Consider the following 22,798-nt stretch of genomic DNA (forward strand, 5'->3'; position numbering starts at 1 on the left):
GGATCTCTTCCAAGGGAGGTACGACCTGTACAAAAGGGATGGGTTGCACCTGAACCCGAGGGGGACACAATATTCACGCGGGCAGGTTTATGAGAGCTGTTGAGAAGGGTTTAAACTAATTTGGCAGGGGTGGGAGCCAGAATGAAGGGACTACGGATAAGGCAGATGGTAAAATCAAAGATAGCGTGCAGTCAGGCTGTCAGAAAGTGCAGGCAGATGATAGGACAAAATAGCAGCACTAAAGTGAATTAGCGATGCAGAACCAAAAAGGGTAGCACATATAGTACTCAAAGTGTTATATCTCAATGCATGGAGTATAAGAAATAAGGTGGATGATCTTGTTGCACTATTACAGATTGTCAGGTATGATGTTGTAACAAACATTGAAGGATGGTTGTAGTTGGGAACTGAATGTCCAAGGTTTCATGTTATATCGGAGGGATAGGAAGGTAGGCAGTGGCTCTGCTGCTAAAGAATCATATCAAATCAGTAAAAAGATGTGACATAGGATCGGAAGATGTTGAATCCTTGTGAGTTGAGTTAAGAAACTTCAAGGGTAAAAGGACCCTGATGGAAGTTATATACAGCCCTCCTAGCAATATCTGAGATGTGGACAACAGATTACAGTCGGAAATAGAAAAGACGAGTCAAAAGGGCAATGTTATGGTAGTCAAGGGAGATTTCAACATGCAAGTCGATTGGGAAAATCAGGTTGGTAATGGATCTCAAGAGAGTGAGTTTGGTGAATGCCAAAGAGATAGCTTTTTAGAGCAGTTTGTCATTGAGCCTACTAGGGGATCAGCTATACTGGATTGGATATTATGTAATGAACCAGAGGCCATTAGAGAGCTTAAGGTAAAAGCACCATTAGGAACCAGTGATCACAAAATGATTGCGTTCAACTTGAAATTTAATAGGGAGAAAATTAAGTCTGATATAGCAGTATTTCAGTGGAGTAAAGGAAATTACAGGGGTATGAGAGAGAAGTTGGCCAAAGTAAATTGGAAGGAGCTGCTGGCAGGGATGTCGGCAGAGCAGCAATGGAGTGAGGTGTGGGATAGATGTATTCCAAAAACAAAGAAATACTCAAAATAGTACAAGTATGGCTAGCAAGGGAAGTCAAAGCTAATATAAAAACAGTAGAGAGCGCATAAAACAAAGCAAAAATGAGTGGGAAGATAAAGGTTTGGAAAGCTTTTATAAACCAACAGAGAGCAACTAAAAGAATCATTAGAAGCAAAAATATGAAAGCAAGCTAGCAAACAATATCAAAGTGGATGGTAAAAGCTTTATCAAGTATGTAAAAAATAAAAGAGATTTGAGATTGGATATAGGACCGCTAGAAAATGAGGGTGACAATGAGATGGCAGATGAACTAAATTAATATTTTGCATCAACCTTTGTCCCTCATTACTACCTCATTAGCATCATTTTCCAGTGGTCTAATATCAACTCTCACTTCCCTTTTACTCTTTATATTTCTGAAAACAATTTTGGTATCTTGCTGTATATCATTGGCTAGTTTGCCCTCATATTTCAACTCTCCTTTCTTATAGATTTTTAGTTGCCTTTTGTTGGATTTTAAAAGCTTCCCAATCATTCAACTTCCCATTCACTTTTGCTACCTTATATGCCCTTTCTTTGGCTTTTATGCAGTCCTTAACTTCCCTTGCCAACCATGGTTGCCTACCCCTGCCATTTGAGAACTTCTTCTGTAGGATATAAGGTATCTATCCTGCGCCTTGTGAACTATTCCCAGAAACTTCAGCCACCTCTGCTCTGCTGTCATCTCCACCAGTATCCTCCTCCAAACCACCTGGGCAAGCTCTTCTCTCAAGCCTCTGTAATTCCCTTTATTCCATTGTGATACTGATACATGTGATTTATGCTTCTCCCCTTCAAACTGCATTAAGAATTCAATCATATTATGATCACTGCCTCCTCAGGGTTCCTTTACATTAAGCTCCCCAATAAGATCTGGGTTACTAACAACATCCAGTCTAAGATAGCCTTTCCCTGAGTAGGCTTAAGCACAAACTGCTCTAAAAAGCCATCTCACAGGCATTCAACAAATTCCCTCTCTTGTGATCGGACACCAACCTGATTTTCTCAATCCCCTTGCATATTGAAGTCCCTCATTACAATTGTGACTTTACCCTTATTACCTTTTCCAGCTCCCTTTGCAATCACAATGCCACATCTTGGCTACCATTTGGAGACCAATATATGATTCCCATAATGGTTTTTTCACCCTTGCAGTTTCTTAACTCCACCCACAAAGATTCAACATTCTCCGACCCTATGTCAGCTCTTACTAAAGATGTAATTCTATATCTTACCAACAGAGCCACACCACCGCCTGCGCTTTCCTGCCTGCCCTTTTGATACAAAGTCTATCCTTAGATGTTAAGCTCCCAACTATGGCCTTCTTTCAGCCACGACTCAGTGATTCCCAGAACATCATACTGACCAGTCTCTAATTGCGCCTCGAGTTCGTCCACCCTTATTCCAAATGCTGCGTGCATTTAAATACAGACCTTCAGTCCTGCATTCTTTGCCCTTTTGTATTGAAGCAACCCATACAGGCCTAATCACTACGTCAGCACAGCCGCAGTGTGAACATTTGGATCACTTTGCAATACAATGGATTCTTTTGTGAGTCTGATTGTATTTTTCTTATGAAAATTGTGTATAATTTATGTTGAATTCACGTTTTTGCAGTGATTGCTGGCCGTGTGATACGTTGTGGCTGTGATGCTGCTGTGAGTAAGTTTTTCACCGCACCTGTGTGATGACAATAAATCTGTGCATCATCGTTATCATGAGGTGATCATGGTCTCATGACCATTTTTGTTCTTGGCAAATTTCTCTGCGGAAGTGGTTTGCCATTGCCTTCTTCTGGGCAGTAACTTTAGCAGACGGGTGACTCCAGCCATTATCAATACTCGTCAGACATTATCTGCCTACCATCAGTGGCTGCGTAACCAGGACTTGTGACATGTACCAGCTACTCATACCCACCTGCTCCCACAGCTTCACATGACCCTGACTGGTGGGGGGGTGCTAAGCAGGTGCTACACCTTGCCCCGCGGAGGGAAGGAGCACCTTCCACCTCCTTTGGTGAAGACGTATCTCCACCCCGTCCACTGTGCAGTTGACAAAAGCAGTGCAGAGAACAATAAACTTGACTTTGACTTTGCCTGCCCCGTGTGGGAATGAAGAATGAGAGTTCAAGGGCCAAATTATTTCACTGCAAATTTCTATTTGCTTCATATGGCATAGGGAAGGGGTATCGAATCAGGGTATGAGGAGCATCTGATGGCTCTCGGCCTGTACTCACTGAAGTTTAGAAGAATAAGGCAGATCTCATTGAAACATATTGAGTATTGAAAGGCCAAGATAGAGTGGATGTGGAGAGGACGTGGAGAGTGGGGGAGTCTCACCAGTGCACACAGCCTCAGAATGCAGGGACGCCCACTTAGAATGGAGACGAGGAGGCATTACTTTAGCCAGAGGATGGTGAATCTGTGGAATTCATGGTCACAGATGGCTGTGGAGGCCAAGTCATTGGGTATATTGAAAGTCGAGGTTAATAGGTTCTTGATCAGTCAGGACATCAAAGGTTATGGGGACTCGGCAGGGTAATTGAGGTTGAGAGGGATAATAAATCAGTCGTGATCGAATGGCGGCACAGACTAGACGGGCCGAATAGCCTCATTTTCCTCCCATGTCTTATGGCTATGCTCGGAATGCTATGCCAGCTTCAGGTCGGTTTGTTTGCGGGTGTCGGGGGTTCTGGAGGGCAGGAGAGGATTTAACTATCCAGAGAGAAAGGACTGGACCCGTCGTGTGAGCATATCGAGTTCAGAGATAATTCTGCGCTGCTCTCCACTCTTTCGGAGTTCCCATGGTGATCGTGAAATGTTTATCCTCGCACCGTCACATGATGCAGGTCCGATTGCATTACCCGGACGGTTTCTCTGGCTCCGGGCTCCCGGAACACTTCCAAAACAACATGCACGGCCCGCCGTGGACTGCTTAATACCCCAGCTCAGTTTATTAAATCAAAGATAGCACTGGAAAAGTAGAACCACAACTCGGAGATCTTTCTTCTTTTCCCAGCAACGTTGTGTTGAAAGTGCGCTATTGTTCATCGATGTGAGGGATGGACGCCGATGCCACCGCTCTCGCCTGTCTGGCAGAAATCCGCCGCCAACCGCTTCACATCAAAAATACCGTGAAAAATATCTTTGTCACTCAGCTGGGAGAACGAAGGTAAAAATCCCTTGCTCCTACCACCCGAGATTCGGAACTTGGGCGCTGCCTTATTTGCAGACGGCTGTAGGGATTTGTTTAAAGTTGCTGTCGGTGAGAAGTTTGTCGCCAGGAGTGGTTAATAATCCTGTCAATCAACACCCGTTACGACCCTGTCCCAACTGACTGTCCCAAGATAGTGCAAGTAAATTGGAAACGATTACCCGAGACTTGCTATATTTTTCTGGAAAAGAATGCACTGTCTTTATTGATGTAAACAACTGCATCTGGCAGTAAATGTTTCTTGAACACAGGGGACTGTGCAGATCAACACACACACAAAATGCTGGAGGAACTCAGCAGGCCAGGCAGCCTCAGTGGAAATGAATAAACAGTCAACATTTCCAGCCAAGATCCTTCATCAAGACTGGAAGTGAATGTTGGGCCATAGAACATGGAGGCCGTTCAGCCCATCGAGTCTGCTGCTCTATTCCATCATGGCTCTCAACCCCAATCCCCTCCCTTGTCCCCGTAACCTCTGACGCCCTGTCTAATCAAAAACCTATCAACCTCTGCCTTAAATACACCCAATGACTTGGCCTCCACAGCCAATCATGGCAATGAATTCACAGATTCTCCATCCTCTCATCTCTGTTCTAAATGGCCATCCTTCTATTCTGAGGCTGTATCCTCTGCCCCCCCCCCTTCTTTACAGTCCTGATGAAGGGCCTGCCCAAAATTTATTCATTTCCATAGATGCTGCCTGACTGGCATAGTTCCTCCAGCACTTAGTGTGTTGGCCATTGTGGTTTCCCTGTTAATTGATTGTGAGGTGTATATAATTCGGTTTGAATCTTTACTGTGGCTGATCCTGCTGTGTTGGTGAATAATGTATATCAGAGTTTGACCTGTGTGGTGGCAATATATTCAACAGCAGTTCAGCAAAGAGCCTCTCTGATCTGCTGCTTGTGTTACTGTAAAGTTAACCTGGGAAATTGAGTTTCTGCTCCAGGGACAGCAGAAGATTACTCCAGATCTCAGTTTGAAAGAATTATAGAACACGACAGGGTTATATCATAGAAGGAGTTCATTATTTGTGGGAGCTGTGACAATGACTACCTCATTATTTTTCCTTTTTTTGCTCTCTGTTGCAACTACCTAATTATACATACAGTACTGTGCAAAAGTTTTTAGGTGTATGTCTGTGCGTATGTGTGTGTATGTATATATATATACACACACTGCTAGGGTGCCTATGACTTTTGGCTGGTACTGTACATAATTTTATGTATTGTACTGTACTGCTGACACAATAAAACAAATTTCGTGACATATGTGAGTGATGATAAACCTGATTCAGATATGGGTCTCTATTGGAGACTAGAGAGTGGAAAGGGAGCAGGGAATCGTGGTTGGGAAAAGGAGAAGAGAGAGGGGAGGGAGTGGGAAGCACCAGAGAGACATTCTGTAATGATCAATAAACCAATTGTTTGGAATTAAATGACCTTGCCTGGTGTCATAGGGCTGGGTGTGTCTGCACCTGCACCACCCCTCCCTCCCTCCCCCCCTCCCCCCCAACCTTGACTTTTGACCAGTACTGTATTTACAGTGCCTATAAAAAGTATTCAGCACCCTTGGAAGTTTTCATGTTTTATTGTTTTGCAACATTGAGTCACAGTGGATTTAATTTGGCTTTTTTTTGACACTGATCAACAGAAAAAGACTCCCATGTTAAAGTGAAAACAGATCTCTACAAAGTGATCTAAATGAATTACAAATATAAAACACAAGATAAATGATTGCATAAGTATTCACGCCCTCACTTAATATGACACACTAAATCATTACTGGTGCAGCCAATTGGTTTTAGAAGTCAAATAATTAGTTAAGTGGAGATCACCATGCAGTCAAGGTGTTTCAATTGATTGTTGTAAAGATACACCTGTATCTGGAAGGTCCAACTGCTGGTGAGTCAGTATCCTGGCAAAAACTACACCATGAAGACAAAAAAACACTCCGAGCAACTCTGCAAAAAGGTTACTGAAAAGCACAAGTCAGGAGATGGATACAAGAAAATTTCTAAGTCACTGAAAATCCCTTGGAGTATAGTTAATTTAATCATCAAGAACTGGAAAGAATATGGCACAGCTGTAAATCTGACTGGAGCAGTCTGTCCTCAAAAACGGAGTGACTGTGCAAGGAGGGGACTAGTGAGGGAGGTCAGCATGACAACTCTGGAGGAGTTACAAGCTTCAATGGCTGAGATGGGGGACACTGTGCAGACAATGACTGATGGACTGATGCCCGGGTGCTTCACCAGTCACAGCTTTGTAGCAGAGTGGCAAAGAGAAAGGCACTAGTTGGAAAAAAACTCACATGAGATCTCAGCTAGAGTTTGCCAGAAGGCATGTGGGAGACTCTGAAGTCAGAGAAAGAAGGTTGTATGGTCTGATGAAACCAAAATTGAGCTTTTTGACCATCAGACTAAATGAAATGTTTGGTGTAAACCAAACCCGGTGTATCATTCAAACACACTATCTCTACCATGAAGCTTGGTGGTGGCTGCATCATGCTGTGGGGATGCTTCACTGCAGCAGGCCCCGGAAGGCTTCTGAAGGTAGAGGGTGAAATGAATGAGGCAAAATACAGGGAAATTCTGCAGGAAAACCTGATGCAGTTTGCAAAAGATCTGCAACTTGGGAGATTTGTTTTCCAGCAAGACAATGACCCCAAGCATAAAGCCAAAGCTACACAGAAGTGGCTTAAAAACAAGGAAGTTAATGCCCTGGGGTGGCCAAGTCAGAGTCCAGACCTCAATCCAATTTGGAATTTGTGGCTGGTCTTGAAAAGCTGACGATTCTCATGCAATCTGACAGGGCTTGAGCAGTTTTGTAAAGAAGAATGGTGGGGGGGGGGGTACGAAATTGCAATGTCCTGATGTGCAATGTGTCTGCTAAATACTGACTTGAAGGGGGTGAGTAATTATACAATTATTTTGTGTTTAATAATTGTAATACATTTAGACCAATCTGTAGAGATCTGTTTTCACTTTGACATGAAAGAGTCTTTTCTGTTGATCAGTGTCAAAAAAGCCATATTAAATCACAAACAGGAGTCCTGCCGAAGGGTTTTGGCCCGAAACATTGACCCTACTCTTTTTGTAGATGCTGCCTGGCCTGTGCTGTTATTCGATTCAGTGTTGTACAGCAACATGAAAACTTTCAAAGGGAGAGGTGAATACTTTTTATAGGCATTATATATTTTTATAATTTATAGTTTTTTTTATCATGTATTGCATTGTACTGCTGCCACCAAACAACACATTTTACAGCCTATGTCAGTGATATTAATTCTGATTCTGACCATAAAACTGATCCAAAACAAAATCTATTGCACTGTTGTATTGTACTCTATAGCTCTGTTTTCTTCATCTCCAAATATTTGTCCTCTGTATTTTGAAAGATGTTTTCTCCTTGTGCATTTCCCTGGGGTGAAGCACTTTGTGCTTCTGATATACTCCTTACAGTCTGTTTCTTGTATTATGGGATGGGGTCATTGTTGGGAAGGTCAGCATTTACGGCCTATCAGAAAGGCACTTGAGAAAGTTTAATCTAAATATTTTACAGTCATAGAACACTTCGCATAGAAACAGGCCTTTCAGCCCATCTAGTCCCTGCTGAACTGTTAACCTACCTACTCCCATTGATGTGCACCTGGACCATAGCCCTCCATACCCTTCCCATCCATGTACCCATCCAAATTTCTCTTAAATGTTGAAATTGAACCTGTATCCACCACTTGTGCTGGCAGCTCGTTCCACACTCTCACCACCCTCTGAGTGACAAAGTTTCCCCTTGTGTTTCCCATAACCATTTTACCTTTCACCCTTAATCCATGACCTCTAATTCTAGTCTCACCCAATCTCAGTAGAAAAGGCCTGTTTGCATTTACCCTATCTATACGCCTCATCTTTCTTTGAAGATACTCACAAAGTGCGGAGGAAAAGCAACTCCAGGATTTTGGTTGAGTGCTGATGAAAGAAAGGTGATATATTTCAAAGTCACTAATGGTCTTTCTGTGCTCTCACTGATCTGCCCTTCAATGGGACTGGGAGAGGTGAAGTTTGTGAGGGTCTGCCTTAGTAGTATGGAGAGTAGAGCAAATGCTTCCATTGAGTGGTGCATAGTATAGGCATTGCTGGACAAAATTAATGTTAGACCATAAGGCCATTCAGCCCATTGAGTTTGATCCACCATTTGGTCATGGCTAATTTATTATGCTTCTCAACCCATTCTCCTGCCTTCTGCCTGTAACCTTTGATGCCCTGACTAATCAAGAACCTATCCCCATCTGTGAAAAATATACACAATGATTTGGCCTCCACAGCTGTCTGATGCTACAGATTCACCACCCACTGGCTAAAGAAATTCCTTCTCACCTCTGTTCCACAGCAACATCTCTCTATTCTAAGATTGTGCCGTCTGGCCCTGGACTCCGTCACTATAGGAAACATCAGTCTTTCACTGTTCAATAGCTTTCAATGAGATTCCCGCTCATTCTTCTAAACTCCCACGAGTGCAGGCCCAGCACCACCAAATGATCCTCATAACTTCCTCCTTTAATTACTGGGATCATCCTTATGAATCTTGTCTGGACCCTCTCCAACGCCAGCAAATCTTTTCTTAGATTCGGGGCCTCTGCTGAGGAAGGCAAATGTAATGTTAGCATTTATTTGAAGAGGACAAGAATATAAAAGCAAGAATGTAATGTTGAAACTTTATAAAACACCGGTGAGGTCTCGTGGAGTATTGTGAGAAAGTTTGGGCCTCTTAGAAATGATGTGGTGAAACTGGAGAGGGTTCAAAGGAGGTTCATGAAAATGATTCCTGATTGAATGGCTTGTCATATAAAGAGCATCTGATAGCTCTGGGCCTGTATTCACTGGGATTCAGAAGAATGAGGGGTGGCCTATTGAAACCTATCGAATAGTGAAAGGCCTTGATAGAGTGTATGTGGAGAGGATGTTTCTTATGGTGGAAGAGCCTAAGACCATAAGATATAGGAGCAGAAATAGGCCATTTGGTCCATCGAGTCTGCTCTGCTATTCAATCATGGGCTGATCCAATTCTTCCACTCCCCTGCCTTTTCCCCATATCCTTCGATACTCTGGCTAATCAAGAACCTATCTACCTCTGCCTGAAATACACCCAATAACTTGGCCTCCACAGCTGTTCATGGCAACAAATTTCACAGATTTACCACCCTCTGACTAAAGTAATTTCTCCGTATCTCAGTTCTAAATGGCTGTCCTTCAATCCTGAAGTTGTGCCCTCTTGTCCTAAACTTCCCTACCATGGGAAATAACTTTGCCATATCTCATCTGTTCAGGTCTTTTAACATTGGGATGTTTCTGTGAGATCCCCCCTCATTCTCCTGAACTCCAGGGAGTACAGCCCAAGAGCTGCCAGATGTTCCTCACACGGTAACCCTTTCATTCCTGAAATCATTCTTGTGAATCTTCTCTGAACCCTCTCCAATGTCAGTATATCCTTTCTAAAATACGGAGCCCAAAAGTTCACACAATACTCCATCTGTGGTCTCACGAGTGCCTTATAGAGCCTCAACATCACATCCCGGCTCTTATATTCTACACCCCTAGAAATGAAAGTCATATGAGGAATGTCGGTGCATTCGCCTTCTTCACCACTGACTCAAGCTGGCGGTTAACCTTCAGGGTATCCTGCACAAGGATCCCAAGTCCCTTCACATCTCTGCATTTTGAATTCTCTCCCCACCTAAATAATAGTCTGCCCATTTATTTCTTCCACCAAAGTGCATGACCATACACTTTCCAACATTGTATTTCATTTGCCACTTCTTTGCCCATTCCCCTAAACTATCCAAGTCTCTCTGCAGGCTCTCTATTTCCACAGCACTACCTGCTTCTCCACCTATCTTTGTATCATCGGCAAATTTAGCCACAAATCCATTAATCCCATAGTCCAAATTATTAGCATACATTGTAAAAAACAGCGGACTCAACACTGACCTCTGTGGAACTCCACTGATAACCGGCAGCCAGCCAGAATAGGATCCCTTTATTCCCACTCTTCGTTTTCTGCTGACTAGCCAATGCTCCACCCACACTAGTAACTCCCCTGTAATGATGTGGGTAGGAAGAAGGAGGAGGTCCTGCAAAGAGAGTTTAGGGAGTTTGGTGCAAAATTGAAAGACAGGACCTCCAGGTTTGCAATCTCAGGATTGCTACCCATGCCACATGCTAGTGAGGCTAGAAATGGGAAGATAATGAAGCTAAATACGTGGCTAAGGAGTTGGTGCAGGAGGGAAGGCTTCATGTTTCTGGACAATTGGGCCTTGTTCCAGGGAAGGTGGGACCTATTCCGACAGGATGGGTTGCACCTGAACTGGAGGGGGACTAACATCCTTGCGGGAAGGTTTGCTAGTGCTGCTCCGGGGGGGTTTAAACTAGATTTGCAGGGGGAGGGGAACCAGAGTGTTAGAGCAGATAGTGAGGTGGAGGGGGATCAAGGTCATGCGAGAACTGCAAGTACAGTGCGTGGAGTAAAGCCAGATCTAACATACAGAGAGGCTTTGAGGAGAGAGAAGCAGAATAAACGGTGTAAAGACAGTAAGGTAGAAGGGCTGAAATGTGTGTACCTCAATGCAAGAATCATCAGGAACAAAGGTGATGAACTGAGAGCTTGGATACATACATGGAATTATGATGTCGTGGCCATTACAGAGACTTGGCTGGCACCAGGGCAGGAATGGATTCTCAGTGCTTTAAAAGGGATAGCGAGGGGGGGAAGGGGAGAAGGGGAGGAAGGGTGGCATTACTGGTCAGGGATACTATTACAGCTACAGAAAGGGTGGGTTGTGTAGCAGGATCCTCTTTTGAGTCAGTATGGGTGGAAGTCAGGAATAGGAAGGGAGCAGTTACTCTATTGGGAGTATTCTATAGGCCTCCTGGTAGCAGTAGAGATACCCAGGAGCAGATTGGGAGGCAGATTTTGGAAAGGTACAAAAATAACAGGGTTGTTATCATGGGTGACTTTAACTTCCCTAATATTGATTGGTACCTGATTAGTTCAAATGGTTTAGATGGGGCAGAGCAGGTTAAGTGTGTCCAGGATGGATTCCTGTCACAGTATGTTGACAGGCTGACTAGGGGGAATGCCATACTAGATCTAGTATTAGGTAACGAACCGGGTCAGGTCACAGATCTCTCAGTGGGTGAGCATCTGGGGGACAGTGACCACCGCTCCCTGGCCTTCAACCTTTGTTGAAAAAAGGTAGTAAGGATAGTCCGGGTAATTATAGACCAGTGAGCCTTACGTCTGTGGTGGGAAAGCGGTTGGAAAAGATTCTTAGAGATAGGATCTGTGGGAATTTAGAGAATCATGGTCTGATCAGGGACAGTCAGCATGGCTTTGTGAAGGGCACATCATGTCTAACAAGCCTGGTAGAGTTCTTTGAGGAGGTGACCAGGCATATAGATGAGAGTAGTGCAGTGGATGTGATCTACATGGATTTTAGTAAGGCATTTGACAAGGTTCCACACGGTAGGCTTATTCAGAAAGTCAGAAGGCATGGGATCCAGGAAAGTTTGGCCAGGTGGATTCAGAATTGGCTTGCCTGCAGAAGGCAGAGGGTCGTGGTAGAGGGAGTACATTTAGATTGGAGGATTGTGACTAGTGGTGTCCCACAAGGATCAGTTCTGGGACCTCTACTTTTCGTGATTTTTATTAGCGACCTGGATGTGGGGGTAGAAGGGTGGGTTGGCAAGTTTGCAGACAACACAAAGGTTGGTGGTATTGTGGGTAGTGTAGAGGATTGTCGAAGATTGCAGAGAGACATAGATAGGATGCAGAAGTGGGCTGAGAAGTGGCAGATGGAGTTCAACCCGGAGGAGTGTGAGGTGGTACACTTTGGAAGGACAAACTCCAAGGCAGAGTACAAAGTAAATGGTAGGATACTTGGTAGGGTGGAGGAGCAAAGGGATCTCATGGTACATGTCCACAGATCCCTGAAAGTTGCCTCACAGGTGAATAGGGTAGTTAAGAAAGCTTATGGGGTGTTAGCTTTCATAAGTCGAGGGATAGAGTTTAAGAGTTGCGACGTAATGATGCAGCTCCCTAAAACTGTTAGGCCACACTTGGAGTACTGTGTCCAGTTCTGATTGCCTCACTATAAGAAGGGTGTAGAAGCATTGGAAAGGGTACAGATCCTGACCGGTTTAGCGAGCAGAGCGGCAGACACCCCTGCTGAGATCTGGAGGAAAATGCACAGAGGATGCAGAGGGGCATCAAAAAGGCGAGGAGTGAGGACTGGGTCGAGACAGCAGAGACTTATGGAGAAGAGGAGTTCGGTGGGTAATAAAATGGACAAGTTCACGGCACTAGCCAGGCGTCAGAGAACATTTCGGGAGTGCAGTGTTATGTGTTTCACTGGAACGGGGCTGCACGAGGACATACCCGATCAAAACTTTTCCATGGACAGCTTCCAGACTGTTCGGGCTGACCGGAAGTGCACTGAGAGCGGTAAGCGTAAAGGAGTTGGGTGCTTACTGTTCTGGTAAACAACGGATGGTGCAATCCGGGTCATATTACGATCGGGGAATGTGTTTGCAGACCGGATATTGAACTTTTTCCTGATGGACCCCGGTCATATTCCACCGAGATACAATACTGGGCATCACGGGAGGTCGTTCCTGCCTGTGGCCATCGAACTTTGCAGCTCCTCCCGTGGAGGGTCAGACACCCTGAGCCAATAGGCGGGTCCTGGACTTATTTCCATCTGGTATAGTTTGCATTTTGTTGTTTGTTTGTTTGTGGTTTTTTGTATTGCTATATTTATGCTCTATTCTTGGTTGGTGCGGCTGTAATGAAACCCAATTTCCCTCGGGATCAATAAAGTACATCTATCTATCTACCTACCAGAATGCTGCCTGGTTTAGAGAGTATGCATTATGATCAGAGATTAAGGGAGCTAGGGCTTTACTGTCTGGAGAGAAGGAAGATGAGAGGAGATATGATAGAGGTATACAAGATAATAGGAATAGATAGAGTGGATAGCCAGCCCCTTTTCCCCAGGGCGCTACTGCTCAATACAAGAGGACATGGCTTTAAGGTAAGGGATGGGAAGTTCAAGGGGGATATTAGAGGAAGGTTTTTTACTCAGAGAGTGGTTGGTGCGTGAAATGCACTGCCTGCGTCAGTGGTGGAGACAGATACACTAGTGAAATTTAAGAGACTACTAGACAGGTATATGGAGGAATTTAAGGTGGGGGTTTATATGGGAGACAGGGTTTAAGGGTCAGCAGAACATTGTGGGTCGAAGGGCCTGTACTGTGGTGTATTGTTCTATGTTCTATTCCATGGGCTCTTATCTTGCTGAGCAGCCTCATGTGCGGCACCTTGTCAAAGGCCTTCTGAAAATCCAAGTACACCACATCTACTGCATCTCCTTTGTCTACCCTGCTTGTAATTTCCTCAAAAAATTGCAGTAGGTTAGTCAAGCAGGATTTTGTTTCAGGAAATCATGCTATCTTTGGCCTATCTTGTCAGGTGCCTCCAGGTACTCTGTAATCTCATCCCTAACAATCGATTCCAACAACTTCCCAACCGCTGATGTTAGGCTAATAGGTCTATAGTTTCCTTTCTGCTGCCTCCCACCCTTCTTAAATAGCGGAGTTACATTGGCAATAATGCAGTCATCTGTTACAATGCCAGAATCTATCGATTCTTGAAAGATCATTGTTAATGCCTCTGTAATCTCTCCAGCTACTTCCTTCAGAACCCGAGGATGCATTCCATCAGGTCCAGGACATTTATCCACCCTCAGACCATTAAGATTCCTGAGCACCTTCTCAGTCATAATTTTCACTGCACAAACTTCACTTCCCTGACACTCTTGAATGTCCAGTATTCTGCAGATGTCTTCCACAGTGAAGACTGATGTAAAATACGTATTCAATTCCTCTGTCATCTCTGCGTCTCTCATTACAATATCTCCAGCATCATTTTATATTGGTCCTATATCTACCCTCAACTCCCTTTTACCTTTTATATACTTAAAAAAGCTTTTAGTATCTTCTTTGATATTAGTTGTCAGCTTGGCTCCATCCCTCCCCCTCCTGTCTTCTGCTATCATTTCGGATCTCCCCCTCCCCCTCCCACTTTCAAATCTCTTACTAGCTCTTCTTTCAGTTAGTCCTGACGAAGGGTCTCGGCCCGAAACGTCGACTGTACCTCTTCCTAGAGATGCTGCCTGGCCTGCTGCGTTCACCAGCAACTTTGATGTGTGTTGCTTGAAATTCCAGCATCTGCAGATTTCCTTGTGTTTGCGTCCTTTCATAATTCATCTTTTCTTTCTTAATGACCTTCTTAGTTTCCTTCTGTAAGTTTTTAAAAGCTTCCTAATCCTCTACCTTTCCACTAGCTCTGGCTTCCTTGTATGCCTTCTCTTTTGCTTTTACTTTGGCTCTGATTTTACTTGTCAGCCACAGTAGTATCCTCCTTCCATTCGAAAATTTCTTATTTCGAGTACAGGTTTCCCCTGCTATCTGAAGGTAGGTCGTTCCTATGAAACGGTTCGTAAGCCGGACTGTCGTAAAGTGAATAAGCAATTACCGTTTACTAGTACGGGAAAAATTTTTGAGCGTTCCCAGACCCAAAAAATAACCTGCAAAATCATGCCAAATAACTCAAAACCTAAAATAACACTAACATATAGTAAAAGCAGTAATGATTTGATAAATACACAGCCTATATAAAGTAGAAATACTTTTCTGCAGCACTGTCTAGCGCAGCGGTCCCCAACCACCGAGCCATGGACCGGTACCGGGCTGCAACGCATGGGCTACCGGGCCGCGAGGGAACGATATGAGTCAGCTGCACCTTTCCTCATTACCTGTCACGCACTGTTGAACTTGAACATAGGGTTGCCAACTGTCCCATATTTGCCGGGACATCCCGTATATTGAGCTAAATTGGTTTGTCCCATACTGGACTGCCCTTTTCCCGTATTTCCCCCGCTAAGGTAGAGCGTTCCTGTGAAACCATTCATGCCGAAATGGCGTAAAGCAAAGAAGCAATTACCATTAATTTATATGGGAAAAATTTTTGAGCGTTCCCAGACCCAAAAAATAACCTACCAAATCATACCAACTAACACATAAAACCTAAAATAACAGTAACATATAGTAAAAGCAGGAATGATATGATAAATACACAGCCTATATAAAGTAGAAATAATGTATGTACAGTGTAGTTGGGAAGACTAAGCCAAAACCGATTTGTGGAGAAAAAAGTCGGCATGCACGCGCGTGCACACACAGGTGCCTGTGCAAGGCTTCATGGTCATGGTAGTCTTTCTTGGGGTAAACACTGTCCCATATTTGACTGCTAGTTTTGTCCCTTATTTGGGAGTGAGAAAGTTGGCAACCCTAACTGTAAAAGACATGTTGAGGTGAGTTTAACCCTACTTGAACACCCCCCCCCCACCGGTCAGCCCGTCCGCAAGAATATTGTCACTATTATACCGGTCCGCAGTGCAAGAAAGGTTGTGGACCCCTGGTCTAGCGCAGCGAAAATCTCACAGAAGCGCTCTCAGCAGAAACACTCTCTCCAGTAACCTTTAAGCTATGAAGCTGCCAAATCATACCAAATAACAAATAAAAATACACAGCCTATATAAAGTAGAAATAATGTATGTACAGTGTAGTATCACTTACCGGAATTGGGAAGACTCTAATAAATTGCAGTTTCGTCACAGTTAAACACTTGCTTATACGAGTAAGCACCTGACGCAATCGGCAATCGCCTCTGATCTGGGCCGACATTTACGTGCCGGGCAACACCTAATTAATGAGCTTGAGTCCTGACGAAGGGTCTCGGCCTGAAACGTCGACTGCGCCTCTTCCTATAGAAGCTGCCTGGCCTGCTGCGTTCACCAGCAACTTTGATGTATGTTGTTAATTAATGAGCTTGTTTATTTTGGCTTTTTTTCTTAAAGATGTGCTGGGTGCGTTCCGACTACTGCTGCATTCTTCACGGCAATGTGTCAGTCCGCGGCCCGGAGGTTGGGGACTGCTGCTTAAACCATGAAGCTGCCCTCGCCTCAGAAACCGATCAAACCACCCATGACTACCTTTAAATTCCACTTTCGCAACACTTCATCACCATCATCCAGTGCTTTCTGTTTCAGCTCATTAAAAAGACTGACTGATTTCTCCTTAAGTATAAGATAACTTAACGGAACACCACGCTTTGTACACCCATCAATCCATTCCAGCAATAGACTTTCCATTTTATCCATTATTGAATGCCGACTAAGAGAGACCACTTTGCTACGAGCAGAGCCAACAGTAACATTGGCAGCTTTCAAAATTCTTTCTCTCTGCGTATAAATAGTGCGAATGGTAGACTCAGGCAAGTTCAACGTGCGGACAATGTCCTTACTTCGTTCACCACGATCGAAACGCTTAATTATGTCTAGTTTTACACTAAGTGTAACACCCTTATGAGCTCTTTTAGGCTTTTCCGATACCTTAGAACTCATCTTTTTTTAGATTATGAGAACACTCAGTCCTCTTTTATTGTCATTTAGAAATGCATACATGCATTAAGAAATGGTACAATGTTTCTCCGGAGTGATATCACAGAAAACAGGACAGACCAAAGACTAACACTGACAGAACCACATAATTATAACATATAGTTACAGCAGTGCAAAGCAATACCATAATTTGATGAAGAACAGTCCATAGGCACAGTAAAAAAAAGTCTCAAAGTCCCCGAGTCCCCGATAGCAGGCGGCAAAAGGGAGAAACTCCCTGCCGTAAGCCTCCAGGCACCGTCAACTTGCCGATACCTTGGAAACAGCTGACCACAGCCGACCCTGAGTCCATCCGTCTGAAAACTCCGAGCTTCCGAGCAGTCTCTCCGATGCAGCCTCCCGAGCGCCATCCTCTGCCGAGCACCTTCGACCTCTCCCCGGCCGTTGAAACACGCAAAGCTGAGGATTTCGAGGCCTTCAGCTCCAGAGATTCCGGTAACCACACAGTAGCAGAGGTAGCAAAGCAGACATTTCAGAAGTTTTCCAGATGTTCCGCTATGCACTCACATCTGTCTCCATCAAATCAGGATTGTGCACGGTCCCCTACTTGACAAATAACAGATATTCATCACCAAAGTGGCCGCGTGCACTGTCGTTGCTCCGCCATCTTCTCCCCCCTCCCCCTCTTGCTAACGGATGCACAAAATAAATCGAGATAAAGCACGTGTTTAAGCAATGCTGGCTAGAATGCAGTTCAGGGGGAGGAGCTTGGCTGTTCGGGTGCACACTGCCTTTTTTCGTAACAGTGAAAACATCTTCTGTTAGTGAAGACAGGTAACTAATGTAGGTCTTTCGTAACAGCAAGGTATCGTAAAGCGAACGTTCGGAAAATGGGGGGGCAACCTGTATATCTGTCTTGCATTTCCCTCATTTTTGCAGAAACTCCAGCCATTGCTGCTCTGCTGTCCTACCTGTTAGTGTCCCTTTCCAGTCAACTTTGGCCAGTTCCCTTCTCATGCCACTGTAATTTCATTTATTTCACTGAAATACCAATACATTGGAATTTAGTTTCTCCTTCTCAAATTTCAAAGTGAACTCGATCATATTATGATCATTGTTCCCCAAGGGTACCTTAACTTTAAGCTCTCTTATCACCTCCAGATCATTGCACAACACCCAATCCAGCATAGCCGATCCCCTGGTGGGCTCAACAACAAGCTGTTCTAAAAAGCCATCCCTTAGACATTCTACAAATTCACTCTCTTGAGGTTCAGTACTGGCCTAGTTTTCCCAATCCACTTTCATGTTAAAATCCCCAACGATTATCATGATATTACCCTTCTGACACGCCTTTTTATCTCCTGTTGTAATTTGTAATCCACATCCCAGCTGCTGTTTGGAGGCCTGTATACAACTGTCATTCGGGTCCTTTTACCCTTGTCATTTCTGAACTCAATCCATAGAGACTCTACACGTTCCGTTCCTATGTCATCCCTTTCTAAGGATTTAATATTATTTCTTATACACAGGACTACACCACCCCCTCTGCCTACTACCCTATCTTTCCAATACACCGTATATCACTGGACGTTCATCTCCCAATGGCAGCCATCCTTTAGCCAAGTTTTAGAGATGGCCAGAACGTCATACTTGCCAATCTGAGACTGAATTTCAAGATTGTCCATTTTATTTCTTATGCTGCGTGCATTCAAATATAACACTTCTGGTCCAGTATTTGTTGCTTTCTGTTTTAACTGCACCACACCTCTATTGCCCTGTAACTCATGCTACTGGCTGTGATTATGCCTCATCTCCTGCCTGTCCTTTCTATCATCTCTGTTGCACACTATCTTTGATTTATTTCTGTTTTCCCCTTCCTCAGCCCTATCACTCTGGTTCCCATTCCCCTGCCAAATTAGTTTAAACCCTCTCTAACAGCCCTATTAAACCTACCTGCTAGGATATTGGACCCCTTTGAGTTCAGGAGTAATCTATCCTTTTTGTACAGGTCATACCTCCCCCAGAAGATGCCATAATTAACCAGGAACCCAAAGCCCTTCCCCCTACACCAGTCTCTCAGCCAAGCAGTAATATGCCTGATTATGTTATTCTTGCACTCATTAGCACGTGGCACAGGCAGCAATCCCGAGATTACTATCCTGGAGGTCCTTCTTTTCTCTCTTCAGGACCTCCTCCCTTTTTCTACCTATGTCATTGGTACCAGCATGCACCAAGACTTCTGGCTGTTCACCCCTCTCCCTTCAGAATATTTTGCATCCGATCCAAGACATCCTGTACCCTGGCACCTGGGAGGCAACATACCATGCGGGTATCTCTATCAGGTTGACAGAACCTCCTGTTTGTTCCCCTCACTATGGAATTCCCTGTGACTACCGGATTCCTCACCTTCTTCTCTCCCTTCTGCATCATGGAACCAGGCTCAGTGCCAGAGACCCGATCACTGTGGTCATCCTCTGTCAGGTCACCCCCCCTCAACACAGCATCCAAAACGAGGTAACGATTACTGAGGGGGATGGCCATATGGGTCCTCTCTACTATCTAAGCTCTTCCCATCCCTTCCCTGACCATCGTCCACTTATCTAACTCCTACAGCCTCGGGGTGACTAACTCCTTGTAGCTCCTATCACTTTCCCTGATAAACTGTAGGTCATCAAGCCGCAGCTCCAGATCCCTAACACTGTCTCTCAGGAGCTGCATCTTGGTGCACCTGGTGCAGATGTGGCCATCTGGGAGACTGGAAGATTCCCGGGATTCCCACATTTGACACCCAGAGCAAAGTACTAACCCTACAGACATGCTCTTTATTCCTCTTTTTAAAAAAAATGCAAAGAAAAAAAAAATGAAGTCCACCTACCCACTTAGCTCGCTGAAGCCCAAATGAGCCAAAATCCAACTAATCTGCCTCAGATCACTCCATCGATAACTGCTCTGCTAGACAGTGTCTCCCTTTTATGCCTGACTTTCCCTGCTATCTAATTCACGATTAGTGTTCCGGTTATAGCCAACGGACTATGGGCAAACGCTCTCAAAGCTCCCTTTTTAAATAACCTCCACTGATCTGCAAGATATCCCACTTGGTAAAGCTCTGTTGACGTGTGGAAAACAGAGGGCAAGACCAGAGGACCCAGCCTCAGAATAGATGGGTGTCCTTTTACAATGGAGATGAGGAATTTCTTTAGCTAAAGAGTTGTGAAGCTGTGAAATTCTTTGCCACAGGCAGCTGTGGAAGCCAAGTCTTTATGTATATTTAAAGCAGAGGTTGATAGATTTTTGATTGGTCAGGACATGAAAGGACTCGGGGTGAAGGCAGGAGATTGGGGCTGAGAGGAAAATTGGATTGGCCATGATGAAATAGCAGAGCAGATCAATGGGCCAAATGGCCTAATTCTGCTCCTATATCTTATGGTCTTGTGCTCTAAAACTGTTCACAATACTTAATATGTGGCCTGATTAATGCCTTATAAGATCTGATTACATTCTTGCTTTTATATTCTAGTCCTCTTGAAATGTATGATGACATTAAATTTGCCCTGCTACTGGCTCAATCTGTAAGAATCCTGCAGTCGGCCTCCGAAGTCTCTTTGCAACTCTGATTTCTGAGTTTGCTTCCCATTTAGAAAATATTCTGTGCTGTTATTCCTGTGCATAACCAAACAGTTTTCTGCACTGTATTCCATCTGCCACTCCTTTGCCCATTCCTCCAATCTGCCCCAGTCCTTACAGACTCCGTGCTTTCTCAACACTATCTTCCCCTCCACCAATCTTTGTATCATCCACAAGCTCAAATGAAGGTTCACGGTGATTCCTGCCAATCATGTGGCTGTTTTGTTATAGATTGGGTGTCAAAGTTTCTGGACAGTGTGACTGGGGTGCATTCATGTGTGGATTTCAGAATATTCTAGGACGCTGCTGGCATGTGCCTTGTAGATGTTTAACAATGAGATGGTGTTAACTTGATAAGTGACTCTCCAAGAGGGCATAACTTATATTTAAGATAATTTCTAATCCTTAAATCATTTTAAAATTCCCTATTGTGGGTGCCATGGTAGCGTAGTGGTTAGCACGACATTACTAAAATTCAGGATGTTGGAAGTTTGGAGTTCAATTTCAGTGTCCAACGTAAGGAATCTTTGTACATCCTCCCTGTGGAATGCTTTCTCTGGTGCTCTGGTTTCCTCCCACAGTCCAAAAATGCATCGGGTAGGTTAATTGGTCATTGTAAGTTGGCCCATAATTAGGTTAGGGTTAAATCCAAGTTGTTGGGACGGTGTGGCTCGAAGCATCTGCTCCACACCGTGTCTCTAAATAAATAAATAAATAAATAAATAATTCACCTCTGTGCAGAATAATAGAATAGGCATGAGTAGCCTATCCATTGTGTTAAACCTTGCTGAATAATGTGATGCATAAGACCATAGGGATTGAAACATCAAGTCCTAGTAGCTCTACTACTATACTGTACTGTGCAGTTGGCCTTTAAACTCCATCCACGTGTGCCCAAAAACATCTGTTCCCAGTTAACTCTCCTGAGTTCCTGTCTGATACTTTTGTAGTCAATCCTGCTCTCATTTGCTACTCTCCAGCAAGGTTTGTGCTTGTTCTTGTCTATAGCTATCTTGAGACTTAAGGAGTTATAGAACACAGAACAGTAAAATTTACAGCACGTTACAGGCCCTTTGGCCCACAATGTTGTGCCGAGCATGTAATCTACTCTAGAGACTGCCTAGAATTTCCCTGACGCATAGCCCTCTGTTTTTCTAGATTTGTGATCGTAGTTCCCTAAATTCAAAGTTCAAAGTAAACTTATTAGCAAAGTACGTATATGTCACCATCTACAGCCTGAGATTCATTTTCCTGCGGGCATACTCAGCAAATCTATAGAATAGTAACTGTAACAGGATCGATGAAAGATCAACCAGAGTGCAGAAGACAACAAACTATGTAAGTTCAATTTTAAATAAATAGTAATAAATAACAAGAACATGAAATAACAAGATAAAGAGCCCTTAAGGTGAGATCACTGGTTGTGGGAAGATCTCAGTGGATGCACAAGTGAGTGTAGTTATCCCCTTTGTTCAGGAGCCTGATGGTCGAGGGATAGCAAGTGTTCTCGAATCTGGTGGCATGAGTCCTGAGGCTTTTGTACCCTCTTCCTGATGGCAGCAGCATTCCTGATGAAGGATGCTGCTTTCCTAGGACAGCATTTCATGTAGATGTGTTCAATGTTTGGGAGGGCTTTACCTGTGATGTACTGGGCCGAATCCACTACCTTTTGTAGGATTTTCCATTCAAGACAGGCACTGGTGTTTCCATACCAGACTGTGGTGCAGCCAGTCACTACACAGCTATAGAAGTTTGTTGAAATTTTTAGATGTCATATCGAATACCTGCAGATTCCTAAGGAAGTTGAGGTATTGCCGTGCATTCTTTACACTGAATATTCTCTCACTGAAAGTTCAGTCATCTGGCCAGGCTCATCTCCCAACACAGGTCTGTTCCTCTCGTTGTATTATCTACATGCTAGTTTATAAAACCCTTCAGAATACACCTAACAAACCTTCCCCCATCTGAATCTCTTGTCTTGCACAAAGGAGGTTCCAGTGTTTGTTAGGGAAATGTGATGTAGTCACAGGTGGCAAGGTGGAGATACATCTCTACCAATGGATGTGTAAGGCGCCTTTTACCTCCGCTAACCTGCAGGTTACTCTTGGGCAAGGTGTGGCACATGCTTAGCTCCCTCCCCACGCTCCCCACCCCCCAATCAGGGTCACGTGAGGCCATGGGAGCAGATAGTGGATGATCGTATGAGCGGCTGGTGCATATCACAAGTCCTGGTTATGTGGCCATGGACGCCAGGCAGACAAATCTCTGAAGAGTATTGATAATGGCTGGGGTCACCCATCTTGTGAAGACACTGCCCAGAAGAAGGAAATGGCAAACCACT

At 44.2% G+C, this 22,798-nt stretch overlaps 1 protein-coding gene across 2 annotated transcripts in view; it reads left to right on the plus strand.

Moving 5' to 3' along the window:
* The first annotated feature begins 3,972 nt into the window (after positions 1 to 3,972).
* Positions 3,973 to 22,798, plus strand: part of si:ch1073-416d2.4 (coiled-coil domain-containing protein 42 homolog) — a 101,253-nt gene continuing 82,427 nt past the window's right edge. For both annotated transcript variants that reach the window (XM_063056453.1, XM_063056542.1), the window contains exon 1: positions 3,973 to 4,275. In XM_063056453.1, coding sequence (XP_062912523.1) covers positions 4,166 to 4,275 — 110 coding nt within the window. In that variant the 5' untranslated portion in view covers positions 3,973 to 4,165. The remainder of the gene's footprint in view (positions 4,276 to 22,798) is intronic.

The sequence above is a fragment of the Mobula hypostoma genome, chromosome 1, assembly GCF_963921235.1.
Source record: "Mobula hypostoma chromosome 1, sMobHyp1.1, whole genome shotgun sequence".
Lineage (NCBI taxonomy): Eukaryota > Metazoa > Chordata > Chondrichthyes > Myliobatiformes > Myliobatidae > Mobula > Mobula hypostoma.